At 45.5% G+C, this 14,902-nt stretch overlaps 1 protein-coding gene across 1 annotated transcript in view; it reads left to right on the top strand.

The window, feature by feature from the left end:
• LOC131211540 (Kv channel-interacting protein 4-like) overlaps positions 1-14,902 on the top strand; it is a 40,002-nt gene that overhangs the window by 6,093 nt on the left and 19,007 nt on the right. The window contains exon 2 of the mRNA XM_058205042.1: positions 13,621-14,201. Coding sequence (XP_058061025.1) covers positions 13,811-14,201 — 391 coding nt within the window. The 5' untranslated portion in view covers positions 13,621-13,810. The remainder of the gene's footprint in view (positions 1-13,620; positions 14,202-14,902) is intronic.

Below are 14,902 nucleotides of genomic sequence, written 5' to 3'. Positions count from 1 at the left end.
AAATGGCATCGGTACGAGCCCGGGACCTTTGTTACCTTCCCGGGAGTCGCACTGCTATTGCGTAAGTCGGGTGTCAACCCACGCTTTGCCGGTGTGTTTGTGTGTGTGGGTCGGTTTGCATATCAATCATAATAAAGCTGGTTCTCTTTTTTGTCGGAACTTTGGTTTCATCCTTTTTTTTCTTGATGTTCTGACGCCATTACGTGGTGATTTATTTTCAGCTTCCGGTCCCGGTCTTTCAAAGTCAGGGCATACTCTCAAATGAGTGTCACTTTCAGCTTCACGTGCCAAACGTGGAGCTTGATACACATTTTGCAAGTCACCACAGGGTAAAGGATGATGGAATTTAAATTCTTTTAAACTGAAAATAATCGATGCTCGATGATGTCGATGTTGTCATCGCCCTTTTTTGTTTGCATCGGGAGTGCCGAAGGGTTCAAGTTTTAGAACCTTCTCTCAAATTACTAACGATATAACAAACAAAACAAAATATAAATCACTTTTAGTGAGTGATATTTGCAGAATTCAAACATTTTTTTCTTCCTATAGCCTGTACCCGTCTTTCAATCGTATACGATATCTCCAGAAGCCTACGGACGTAGAAAAAGTATTCACGGAATGCTTCTCTTTCCAGTGCCTCTAACAATTCCCGCCAAAAATGATAAACGTTTACGGTCCACTTACATCTGTACAAACATCGGGAGGCTTAGCATTTCCGTGGTTACTCCATATGCATTTCAATCTAACATGGAAGCTCTTTGCCGTGTGGTTTTCAACGGCTCTCAAGCTGCAGCCACTGAGCAGCCCCGTGTGGGAACTGGGAACCCGTGTTCCCCAGAGAATGCCTAGAGGAGGCATTCTCCTACTCTTCGTGCGTTCGCTTATTTGGGGCACGTTCAGGTCGTGAAATTTGCTTCCCGAAACGCAAGCTGCATTGCAAATGTCGGCAGCGGCCACGTATGTTTACTATTGTCAGAAGCGCACTGTTGGGAAGAAAGTTGGGCAAAAAGATAAAACTTGAGCTCCTTAAACATAAGAAGAATGATTGCTTCTTCTCTCAGCAATTTTTAACGCTCTGTCAAAATCTTAATCGCATCAAAATAAAAAAGTCATCGAAAGGATAAATTTTAATTTGATAGGCAATCAATTAAGGATTTACTTTTATTTAAAGTGTTAACGAAGTGTTTGTTATCGAAATTTATTATACCAAGAAAAATATGTTTTCTTCAATGTTTGTTTTACATTTTCATTTATATTGTTATTCTGGGCCACACACGTCACATCATCTAATCATCGTAAGAATGTTCAAGTTAGTCTTATTTCGGTATTGTATAAACCTAAAACTTCGTCCGTGGATTAACCGTCTGCACCACGAAAGACACGACGTCAAAATCATCGTTACTGAGTTTTGATGCCATGATCAAGTAAATGCTGCTTTTTATAAACTCATGCATTTTTACCTAATACATTAGAATTGTCCTAATAATACAAATATACTCAAAATCGTCACCGCTTAAACAACAATTTGTGGACAGAGCTCTTTGCGAATAGATATTCCACTGTCCCTTGGTGCTGCTCGAAAGTGCATTTCGCCATAGTCTAGAGGCCAAATATTGCAACCACTTACAGCATTGCTAAAGTGGTATTCATGCTCTTATGTCTCAAGCCATGCAATGGCAGGAATTTTACGGAACTTATTTTTCATGCTAGTTTTTTTTTGTAGCGTACATGAGCCTCCTGTTTGGTCTAACGGCGCAACGACCCCCTGAACTGCAACCCACTTATGCAACTGGCGACTGCCGCTGTCGAGCAGCAGGAGAATGTAAAGCAATGGTCCAACCCGCTACACGCTATGCCTGCATATTCCGTGCTGCTGGAAAAGGGCCACTGCTTGAGACACACTCCCCTGCACTCGGCGGGCAATTTTACGTTCTTGAAGGAGCGATGGGATCGTTCCCCTGCCCGGGCCAAATAAGCCGAACCACGGAACGACGTTGTCACTGCCGCAGAGGTTTACGACGGCGACGACGACGACGACAACGTTGCAGTTGCCGGGAACGGGGAATTGGTTGTAGGAAATTGAGCTGTTCGATTTTGATGGCAAAATAGTGCTACTTCCCATCGAAACACGCGAGCGTCGTCGTCTGGAAGGCCGCCGGTCACACGGCCAATCGAAGCTATTCATATTTTTCGTAGATCATAAAGTCGCGGAAACATTTTACTCCCCACGGTTCAGGCCGCCTTCCGCAGTGTGTTGCCTTTTGATGGCCGTGGAGGCCACCGTTTCGCGAAATAACGATTCAAGCGGTGCCGGTATCATAGACACAGTAAGTTATCCACAAGTTTAACTGTTTCCGTTCCGTTTGCTTGATATTGGGTCGCATCGTCTGCCTGATCCGAAGCCGCAAAGTTTCGCAAAAGTATTCTAACACCTAGATCTTTATGGCGTCGCTATCATCGACGGCCCCGCGGACGTTGCATTAAAACGTGAAAATTCGCTAAGAAAACAGAACGGGAAGTAGTTAGGCAAACTATTCCGCCCAAGAAGGTATGCCGCCCCATATTCCGAAGCGTGTAGCAAAAGTTTTACTTTCATCACGCGTTGACCTGTTGAAAGGTGGTAATAGATTTCTTGGCGGATAGCCCCATTACATCAGGGTTTGGGAGAGTTTTGCAAAGAAAGTCATGCCCGAATTCTGTCCCATTTTTTTTGTGTCCGGCGCAGAATGAACGAAACGGAGCTAACAAAAGAGTTACGGTAATTTGGGCAATTCACTTAGCACCGGTTTTGTTGCGGTTCTCAATGGCAACCCGAACCCGGTGCTGCAAACCCGTGCACCAAATAAATTAAAGTTTAATATCATTATCCTGCATAAATTATTGCCCATTAATTCGCGTTAGCTGGCTACTTTAGCTTCCAATCAGGGGGGACGGTAGTTATGTGTATGTGCATTGGAGCATATTTTCCAAACCATTAATCTCGACATCAATTCATAATCCGCCGGCATCCCGGCATGCTCGGCCAGCCGGGGCCAGCCAAATGGTGTCAGAAAGCTAAAACGATTTGGCTCGTGCTGAGTGGTTGAGATTTTCAACATTTGGAGCCACTTTTCTAAACTACAGTTTGTGGTCCCGCAACTATTGGAGAGAAATAAATCCAAAACATTATACAAATAAAAAATCGGAATGTCCGTTTATCCGACGTGATCGAAGCTGATAGGCCGCCCGAAAAGGCTTAATGTCCGCTGGGGCGTCAATATTGGGCCGAAGCTGGAGCCACACTGCTGACCTTCAGTTTTGCTCGTGTGCTCGGATCTGGTTTCCTTTTATTGCGTTTTATGTTCGTTCGTTTTTTGGTGCGTGTTTTGGGGCCGGAATGAGGAAAACAGTGGGCGACAAATCCAGTTAAAGCACCGAAACCACTAAACCGATTTTAGATCAAAACTTTTACCCCGTACCCCGGTCATAGCTAGAAAAGAATGTTCAGCAAATGGGACCGTTCGGACGAACGAATTGGCTAGGATTTATACGCCCGAATGCGGTGCGGCTCGTTGGGAGAAAGTATCCCCGGAAAACCCCCCATAAAAAGATGTACCTAGCTACCTTGGCAAGGCCTAGCGGTTTCGGAGCAGCAAAAGCCATGCGGAGTACGGGATTGGGACGGCTTAGCTGTTCCGTGCCAGAAAATGAATTAACTGGAGCTCTTCCCTGGACAAGGCCATAACTCATGTGCGAAAAGTGCAACCGAACATAATCTCGATCAGGGGCGAGACTAGTATCTCGCCCGGTACCGAGTACTTACCGTTGAGAGGCGTTCGAATCGCTTTCGGGTCCCGACGCTGCCACCGGAGTTCTTTTGGCAGCCTTTTTATTTTTGGCTTCCAAAAGTTGTGCAAACTGTCCCGTCCTAACTCGGAGATTCTTAAGCACAGCACAGTTACAGCCTGGGGAGTGCCCTGCTTACTGTCAGGAAATTTAAATCATTACCACCGTCCTCGCGATGTTGCTGCCGTAATTATTTAATCCGCTCTATATTTTCCGCACCACGCTTCGGCAAGCACGAGCGGGCGTATAAATTATTAAAGGTTCCCCGAGACCTTTGTCGAGTCGAGCGTGGGACGATATTTAAGTGCGAAATTATAAAAGTGGCCAATTTAGTACCCGACGGCAGAGGAACTTGAATCCTTTGAACCGGTTCGAGCTGTTATCCAACATTGAGTTGGTGTAAGCAGAACAGCAGAAGACTGTCTATTTCAAAGCGTTCAACGAAATTTTCTTTTATGCTTCAGTTCTTCGTAATACTAGTTTTTACAAAGGGCTGACTTATTGGTTTAAGCGGAAATTGGATTTGCTCTCAAGTAGAATAGATTATAACAAGAAGCGGTATCTCCTTATAAAGGACCGGTTTTTGGGTTGAATTGGCGTATGCCTTCACTTGTTTATAATCTTTATGATATAAATATAAAGTAAACTGTTTTGTCACATTTATTTTCCAATAACATTATTGCAGTGATCTGACCAAGTTACGTGGGCTTATGCAGCTGTATTCCTATAAAAGTATGTTTTGGTTTAAAATGTACGAAAAATATCATTTTAAATCCCGAAATTTGGAACCATTTAATAGCAAACAGAATAATGGTGACCCTACACGCGAAAGTGTTGTGTGAGCAGTCTCCAGACTTTGTTTGTGAAACCGTATACAGGGAGCATGAAAACTCATTTGGCCGAAGTGCACGTCGGCACGTGCCCTTAACTGTTTCTAAAATGTCCGTGTTTGCCGTATAAATTTCAATCAATCTCACGAGCCGACCCGTTTTCTGGGCCGCCAACTGATGGCACACGCTCGGCTCGGCGTAGTAATTGAGTTTGTAGCTGCAATACGCTGCACTCTGCCAGTGCACGGAGAATAAGCCTGTGTGCTGGTGTCCGGTCGGGCACCATCCAGCTGTTGGGACAAGTAAATTAATTTATTTTGCACGCATCCCATTGAAGAAGCCATTAGCTTGATTGAGCATCGAGTGCAGCGTGTAACGAGCGAGATACCCTGAGATAATTTGTGTGCCGCTAAGAAAGACAGACAGAAAGAGAGAGAGAGAGAAAGAGAGTGTGGGAGGAAGAAGGAGGTGTAGGTGACGAGGTTTCTAGGAGTCTGGCTAACCACGAGTCGGCTTTCAGTCCACTCGCGAAAGCCTCCCACCGATTGCCTAGCATTGTTGTTACGGCGAACAATGAGCTTCTGACGGTGGCATAACCTTCCTCCGGTTTCTGTGATGAGCTTATCCGAACCATACCGGTTCGCACCCGCTCCCGTCGTGGTGAGAGTGGCGTGCGCAATCAATCACGAAGGATAATGGAGCGATTCCATCGGCGAGGGATCACGAGTTGCGCGAAACGCTGCGAGTTGCGACGCTGCTCTGGCCAAGCGCCATCGCCGTGTCCTAGCACGCACCGGCCAAGCCTAGGAGGTCATTCTTGGAGTGTGTTTTCAGATCGACCCCCGAGATCCCCGCAGCATAGCATTGAGATACGAAACGAAAAGGACACACATCGCTCAATGTTTTTTTTTCTTCGTTTTTCCCGTTACGCCATCAATGGCAGGACCAGATCGATGCGGCCGCAGCCCAACCGAAAGACTACGGAGGACTTTCGGAGAGAGTATTAATAGATGAGGCGTAGTACAAACATTTATTCAGGCATCTATCTCGGGGCGGAATCTGAAAGCAATCACTATGTCACGCCGTGTGGTCAATCGATAGCTCGTCGTCCCCGCGGTGGTTCCATCGGCGAGCCACTCACAAGCGCACATCTGGCATCTGGTCGTTTTTGCTGTGTGTTAAGGAAATGCAATTTCATAACATCGTGGAACACGCCGTGATAACGTGAAGGAAAATCTAAGATTAAAAAAGTCGGAAAAGTCCATTGACTAGTTATATTGATTAGCATAATTGATTATCATTTTTAGTTATCATTTTTGAGTTTTAATTATTATAAAATCATAAATTGAACGTGTCTTTAAATCATGGCCAGATGTTAGCCATCTTTCTAGTAACGGGTAATGGCCGCATTCAAAGTCTGCCACCTAAATGTTTGAAGGTAGCCGGTGACCATTTTAGCCGAGCTTGTCCGGGATTTCATTCCTTAGGAAGTTTTGTAGGAAATGGCCCTCTCTAGCTATTGTTAATTTTAAGCTTAGAGTTAACTGTTCTTGTTGAACAAATACGGCCGTTTGTACGTTTTCTTAACCAAGCGAGACACTTTTCACTCCCAGTGTGCCTCATTTTGATATCCGGTTGGCCTTAGAAATTGATAGCAAATGTCAGGCCCTCCAGCTCCAGCTATATTGACGGGCTCCTCTGAGGAACCGTGTGTGTATGATTTAGTGCCGTTAACACGCCCATTCCAGTGGCGATGAATTGACGGTCTCCATAGCTCACTGTCCTCGCTAATGGATCGGGTGTCATATTGCCCTGGGAGTTCCTCAAACCGCGCCCGGCACGGCACAGAACCGGCTCTGGCTCGGTAGCTAAGATATACCTACTCGACGGGAGATCCACTTCCCACGTGCCGGGAAAGCGCACGCAACGAATGGAACGCAAGGCCCCAAGACATCGCAGCGGGTTTCAAGGATCTAGAATTACGCAGCATTTCTTTTTCCCTTCTACACCATGTCGCCATTTCAGAATCCTATCGCCCACGATCTCATTGCACAACGTGTCGATGATGGTTAACCTCCCATCGAGTCACATTCGCTACCGTGGCCGTCCCTTGGCTGCCGAGTGGGGACCCTACAACCCATTAAATATTATTGACGAGCAAACAGCATCGTATCGATGTCGGACCAGGCCTTGCCAAAGCCCCTCACGAGCACGGAGCGGCCCGGAGAGGCTTGGGGCCGCTGATAAAACCGACATCAAGCACACATGAGCTCGCATGAGCGGCTCGAGTTTGTTTATCCTGGCACGCACTGCTGCACTTTACGTAATCGAATGAGGTCGTGGTCTGGGCGCTGCCCCTAAAGGGTCCCGGCGCTGGCCAACGTTGTGGCCCGGGGGCTTATGAAACATTAGCAAACAGCCGTTCTCGGGCCACCAGCACCGGCCATGGCTGTTGACGATTGGGCTTTTTGCGTTCCAATTATGGAATTATGGATGTCAAATACATGTTGATTTTTTCCGCTTCCCACTGATGTTTGTTTTGTTTCTTCCGATGCTTTCGGTGTTGTGTTAGAAAGCGATGCCACTGTGCCTAATCGGACTCGTCACTCGTCCGATTACAATTATAAATCACATTTGGTATTCATAAATCCGTTGGGATGACCTATGAACACACAGGTGGTAATCATTGAACATCAAATTTTTAAAATGGATGATGATGCTTAGATGATGATGCAGGATTTTTCGGGTACAATTGGAGGCTTTATTGAGCACCGATTTCGATTCCCACGATGCACATATTTAGTAGTTATTAGAGCGTCTTTTTGAAGATAATTTACGGCAGATAACAAGGACAATCAATGCCCATTTCCACTTCTTAAGGCTAGATTAAAGGAACAGGAACCCGGAACAGGGTGCCGAATTGAAAGCAGTGGAACATTTCGGTTATGTTCAGCACTCCAATATATAAGCATTATCGCGAACTGTTAGGAGTCATATTCTAATTATAGATATCTTCATAGATTCTTGAAAACACAACTTCGAATTGCTTGTACAGAGGTTTATTCAAAATTAGCTCTTCAATTGGAAATATTATGTTAACATATTAACATAAGAAACATATAACATAAGCAGATAACATAAGAAAATTAAAATATTTATGTGGGCGTTTGAAAATTCATAAATTGAACTTTTTTGAAATATTGTTGAGGTCCTGTCTGTCCTTTTAAGGACTTATACAACACGCATACCAGCGAATCAGGGTGGTTATTAAGATTATCATTACTTGTGATGCCAAAAGGTCTAATTTTGTTTGGCGCCCGTTTATGTTATCGAAGTTTTCCACTAATATCTAAATTACAAAAAAAAACATTTATAATTCATAAGTATTAAGGCATGTTTTTACATGGACTGATGAACGAATTTACGCAAAAACTAATGATCAAGTTGACAATCGCTTAGATTAATAAGCATGGTTTGATAGCGAGTCTTTCTACGCTAGATACATCACTGGCAAAATGGTATTCCAGTATAAATATACAAGACTCGCTAGAAAATTCCACCGCACCATGAATTGAGAACACAATTGTGTAGCCTTTTGAGAAGCCTTTTGAGAGAGAGCTAAACTGAGGCCGTGAGGAGCATGGGCAGGCGGCTAATATTTAATGAACGTTCAATAGCTTCTATCTGTATTAAAAATGAGTTTGTCTTGCTTATCGCTTTTCGAGGTGATGGTGTCCCCTAAGTTTTCGCCATTTTAATTGTTTTCAAGGCACAGTTCAAGGTTTGCGATTTAGTTGGCACTATAAATATAACAGCAAACATACAGGTTGAACATCGGACTCCAACATGAACATCGGACTGTTGAAAAAAAAAATTAAATGTTTATAACATTGCAATTAAAAAATTACTTTTTATTCAAAGTATGTGCCATCGTTAGTTCCTTCAAAGTATGTGCCATCGCATTTCTTCCATCTTTCGGGTAACTTGTGGATTCCCAGTAATTATGATATAATTCACCTTTCGGGCTAAAGATGTCAACCCAAAAAAGCGATGGACAGTCAGTTAAACTTGTTTAAAAATAACTTCACTCCTGGGCAGTAGATTAATGCTCATTTAGCGTTCCATTCCTTCCACTATCGACCAACGGTGGTCATTACTCATTCGCGGCTATCCCATGCCTGGCGCGCATTCTGGTCGTCCTGGTGTTACCGAGATAGTAACCGGATCGAGAACCGTACTCCCACAATGGCTTACAGCATTTCACCTTCAGCATTTCAGCTCTTTTTCAGTTAAACTCTCGCGTAAGTGGTAACAAAGTAGATTGCAATCTTCCAACTGCAATTGCCAGACGAATTGCGCCATCGCTTCGTTCGCCGCATTTCACCGAACTCGCTTGCGTTATCGGTAAAAGGCTCCAAAACACCGGTTTGGCGAATTCCGAACGGCCGGCACCTGGCCGGGCGGATTGGACTCGAAAATTCAAATTAATTTATGATGCCCGCGTTCGCTCACCGGAACCGGAACCCGGTGGAACGGGCGATGAAATCACTTTATCCACGGACCACCACGGACAGCGCACCGTTTCCGGACCACGCTGAAAGCGAACCGATGTTTGGCTGGTCTTTCCCTGTAGCCCCGGCCCCGGGGTTCAGATGGCAAACATTTTGGTCTGCAGGATTTTCCCTAAACAGCGTTACCATTTGAAAGCCCGTTTTTGAAGGCGGAACTTGGGGCTTCGGTATAAATCTTTCCACGCGCCGGCCACCGCGTTGAAATGGAATTTAGGTCCGATGAAGGCGGTCGAGATTCCGGGTTCCGGTGGATCCGCATGGCCGGGCACATTCGAGGTGCATGAAGGGGATGCAACAGTGTGCTGGCTGTCCATTAATTTATCACCCCTTCACGAGTGCACCTCCTTTGTGGCTTTAAGTGATTTCACCTTCCTTCTTCCGCTGTCTTAGCCGCGCCAGAGCTCCACTCCAAGATCCTGCAAGAAGTTGTCCAGCACACGGCCCATCGTGAGCCTTCCGAACTAGGGCCATCTTTTATTCATGGCGTCGTACAGGCTAATGAAAACCCGTTAAAATTTCCTTCACTTCCGCTTGCTGTAAGCCAACCGACGGCACGACCGTAAACACCATCGCTCAATCCGTCGTGGGGGCTGCTGCTGCGCGAGGACGCGTGCTGCGCGGCGCCTATATGGCGTCCCGCGTGTCCTGTGTGCACGGTGCTCCGGCCACACAGTACGGCTTCCAGAGTGTGCACTCTTTAATGTGAATTAAATTGCAAATTGGAACTAAATTGAATCTTTCCCTTGCATGGCCGAGAAAATTAAGGATCACGCCCGGACCAAACGCAAACAGCCGGGCGTCATGCGATTTCGCTCATTTTCCCCAGAGAGAGAGAGAGGAAGAGAGCAGCAGAGAGAGGGAGAGAAGTGTTACTGTTTGCGACGGGTCTTGCCTAGGTGCTTAGTGACCCGGATCTCCATAAGGACCTGCGCCCATAAATGAGTTGTCGTTCTTCGTCGTCGGCCGGCGACCTGGCGCCTGGCGTTGGGCCGAAAGTATTTCCCGTTTTCAAAGGAGTTTTTACAGGATAAAAATAACTTCCCACTATCCTACTTTGTGGTGAGCGAACAGGACTTTGAGCCACCCACACAGGCGGCGGTCATCATCTGGCGGGCGTAGGAGTAATTGCTTAGCATACAAAACGACAGTCGGGACCACGCTTCACAAGCCAAATGTCAAGGTACGGTCAAGGACACGCACTCGCTGATGGTAGCACTGATTGGTGGACCCCCAGGCGTGTGTATGTGCGGGCCATTTAACGACTACCGGCGTAAATGAGCCGCACACACAGCGTCACTCTTACCGGTCCTCGGGAGTCGTTAAAATAATTACAACCTAATGCCTGGCACACGGAACGCCCCATACTCGCTCGGATGAGCGCTATTTGTTGATGTTGAAGAGGGTATGCGGCCACGGAGTCGACTTTCCGCCGGTTCTGGCTCCCTGTACCGGCGGTCCGCGGATTGTTGAGACGTTTCTGAAGTTAGTCCACCCATTTAGACGTTATTAATGGGGTGCGCCTTCCGATGGGGTGCGCTTTTTTATGTCGCCTTGTCCTGATGCCGAGACGATGCCGGTCGCTGTCCGCGAACTCGCTGGCCAGGGAGTGATAAGTTGTTTGGTTTTGCGTTTACCGCAGCTAATCGGTTTAGTCGGCGCAATGCAATCGCAGCACTTCGTTTGCAAATGCACTTAGCGGTGCTGCCCTCTCAATGGCTTTAATTGGGTTTGGGCCTAGCCTTATGTCTTCGCCGTCTTCGAGATGGTTTACTTGGGGTTTGTTAATCCGAACGGCTCGTTAGATTTTTATTGTAACAAGTCACCGGTTTTATGAGCCTCTGTGGCAAACTTGCGAGTTCTTGAAAGTGCCATTATTTTACATCCCATCTTGAAAGCGAACGAACGAGCTGCTTCAAGCCCCATGATGCCGTTTTCGATGTGTGCTATTAAACCGGCACAGGCACATCCAGTTCCCCGGGAGCTCAATGATGTCGTTTCTGGGTTACGGCACAAGAAATGATAACATTTATCAAGGCAGCACAAATTGAAACTAATGATACGGAATCCAGTGATGGTACTGTTGCCCGGGAAATGTACCTGTTATGTTTTCTGGAGTTGAGAAGGTTATGAACCCGAGAGCTCGTCGTTTTACAACCTTAACCACAGAACTCAGCGAATGGCGAAATGAAAGTAGCTTAAATGAAGCGTGGATTACTGTGGGTCGTGGGTCTGTCTTAATTAAATTTTACTTTTATTTTGTTGTAATCAGAACGTTCTACGAAAAAGGCAGAATTTAAAAAAGTGTGATAATCGTTGGGCAATAATAAAAGTCAAAGGAAAAATTAAGTCAAAGGAAAAAGTAACCACTCATTTGGTGGGCAGGCACTGGGCCAGTAATAACATATGCAAATAGCCTGACTGTGTTTTATCGCATTACGAATTATTTTTTCTACAAATAATTGACAACAAGCTCCTCAAGTTGCTCCTCAAGTCGTTAGGACTTTTGCTTTGACACAATATAGTGTCTAATTAGTGTATGATGATTTAATATTCAATTAAACCAAACTAGATTTTATATTCACTTCAACACAATGAAGCTGTGTTGTACACGAAAAAGGAATTAACTGACAATGCAAGGGAACCAAACTACAGGGCCAGCAAATTGGAGTGCACTTTTTCATTTGCTTACAAAACAAAAAAGGTCCAATATTTTTCAATGCCTGAACTGTTATTTGAAAGATTACCTCATGACATTTGTTATGAAGGACAAATTTTGGTCAAATGTTCACCATGATTGGCTTGGCAGTAGCTCATTCGGTCGACCTATTTTTTTGAGTACATTTTCGATTGTATCTGGTCCTATTTCGGCAATAGAAACTTTAATTTGGGTCTTGAGGTTGTCAATAGTTGCTGGTTTGTTTGCATAACATAGATATCGATCGTGGCTGACGCTGTATGGTACGTAGCGCCGTCCTGTTCAAACCAAATGCCGTCCAAACTCTCAGCTTCTATTTCGCCGAAGAACCAATTGGCCAAAATCGGCACCAAACAGTCACTTATTGTAGATGCATTGGCTTCTCTTGCACGGTATGTAGGTTTTCCGAACCACAATACTACTTATTAACTTATTAGCAATAGCCACCGAGGTGGAAATGAGCTTCAATGAAATGTGCTTTTCACGAATTAGTTGACGAAATACGACTTTGGTGATAAATTTTCCATATTTTCCAATTCTCTGCAACCAAAATATTATTGTGTACATAAATGTCAAGAATCAACCTTTCAAATAAAAATTGAAGCGAAAAATATTTAGCCGTTTTTGTTTTATAACCAAATGAAAAAGTGCACGCTAATTTGCTCACAATAGTCCAAACAAACAACTGCTATACAAAGACCAAATAAGCTACATGAGCGCAGTGTCTAGTGTATAGAAACTAAAGTTAGTTTTGGGGAGTGTCATATCAACGAACCCAACCTGATAGCCAAATACAACGTTTGCATTGCTATGCGCTGTTTTGATTTAATTAGCGTTTCGGTCTATAACGATCGCTGGACTTGAATCATGTTTTCATAACATTAGTGCTGGCGAGCAGGACACGCAGCACGATCCGTGTTTTGCTTCCTGTCAGAAGCACACCAGCCCACATCATTCACACCACCAAAAACAAGCACTAGAGCCTCTAGACTTCTAGCCCACCGAGCGCGTGGACCAAACAAACATAAACCAATGTCAATGGTCACATCGCAAATAATAGTTCCAAAAGGATGCCATCCATGCCATGGCGCACCCGTTTGGGGGTCGCAGTTTGGGCTTACGCTTAAGAAAATTATGTCACTGGTCCGCTGGATGATTACGATAATCCGTTTTGCTTGTCCTCTTCCACGGCCCTGGAGGTTGAGCATTGGTCACCCACCCAGAGAGGGTTAGTGCAAGTGGTGGGTTCACAAAAGCCAACCCAAATTGTGGGGCAAACTATGGTCAGCTTTTTGACCACCGCGTCGCACACGGGGAAAACTTTCCCGTTGATCGCTGGAAAAGTGTAGGAAGAAAAATGAGAGCGAGAGGGAAAAAGTTTAGCCTGGTGAGCTTCTCATCTATGCAGATTTATTGGTGGTGCCGGGTTGATGGAGTCGAGAGCAGCGACATCCGTAAGCATCCGGTTTCGATGTGCATTGTCGGCAATCGATCGATGGAAAACTTTGTCTTCAAAACCAAACTTCCTGTGGCCGCTGGGGTGCGGTTCTGTGGTTCTTCAACTTTCGGGTTCCAACAGTTTAAATTGTTCGCTCACTTTTCAGCAGCGACACAACTTCGATAGTTCGATAATGAAAGACCGAAGGGATATCGTGCCACTGACATGGACTGACTTGGCTTTTCGTGTGTTTCCTTCCAGGAATTTCGAACCATCCGGAACGGCGTCAGTCACCCAACGGGCGAGATACGCTGTCCTGTGTGACGTGTCTGCCAGCCAGCCGGTGCCGTCCTAGAAAGCCAGTCAACTGTTACGTCTGGCGCCCAGCGATTCGCGCTGCTGCAACCATCACACGCATATCATCGTAACTCCTGGGCCGAGGACGTTCAGCATGGAGGCGGTAGCGAAACCATCGTCCACCCGATCGCAACAGGTGCACCAGCAGCAAATAGCGATCGAAATAATCAGTGAACCGGCAGTGGCTCCACAACCGCTGCAGCACCAGGAGCTACAGGCGCACACGCTACTCCAACAGTGTCAGCAGCAGTCGCAGCAGCAGCAGCAGTCAGCACTTCCGACGCCGAACGTCGACATCGTGCTGCGCGAATCGACGCGTGGCAATCTCGTGAGCCGGAAGAAGCCCTCGGTTGGAGCCGACGGCCGGAAGAGTTCGCACAAGGATGGCAAGGGCGACGGGAAGGGAGAGGGCAAATCCGTCTACCGGAAGTTCTTCAAGCGCATCAAAACCATACTGGACGGTGCGGACCCGGCCGCCAGCAGCAGTAAGTCGATCAAACTTGGCATAATACCTTGACGTCAACATTTTCATCCATAACATCCATCAATAGCTACATATCGTTATTCCTCGGTGTTGAGAATACTTTGGACCTGAAACGGGATTGTTGCAACGTACAACGGTCTCTCTTGAATCGATACTTTTCATTTTATTACACCAATAATCGCCTGAATGGACCACTTTCCTGAACGATTGTGTTATTATTTGCGTTAATTTTATTACCAGCCATTAAACGGGCCCTAATTAAATTGGTTTAATCGGATTGATTTGAGCTCTTTCATAGTTACAATATTTTTGTGCCTGTTACTAGTATGCTGGAAATGGATAGGTTAAAGCGTTAATGAATGGAGCGAAAGCGGTGTGCCTTTTGTTATTCTTTGGTCCTCGTTTGTGTATGTTCCTGAAACCGATGCAGGGCACGTCTACAGTTCGGTGGGTCCGATGCTTTCAAGCCATGGCATTGTCGAAGGTTGTACCATTCATTGCGAAAACCGAAGAATGTAATCGAATTAAAAGTGTGCCTCATTATGAAAATCATGAGCATAAATTGTTTTAAATCTATACAACAATTTATTGCGTCACATATCAGCATCAGGGCAGCATATATCTAGGGGCACAATTCCGAAGCGGTTTGATCGTATTCACGAAGCAGTTGCTTCTACATGCAAGATTTTTCACAAATTGCCC

The sequence above is a fragment of the Anopheles bellator genome, chromosome 2 (assembly GCF_943735745.2).
Source record: "Anopheles bellator chromosome 2, idAnoBellAS_SP24_06.2, whole genome shotgun sequence".
In the NCBI taxonomy this organism is placed as follows: domain Eukaryota; kingdom Metazoa; phylum Arthropoda; class Insecta; order Diptera; family Culicidae; genus Anopheles; species Anopheles bellator.
The sequence above is the reverse complement of the archived record's forward strand: the minus strand, read 5'-3'. Positions and strand labels throughout refer to the sequence as shown.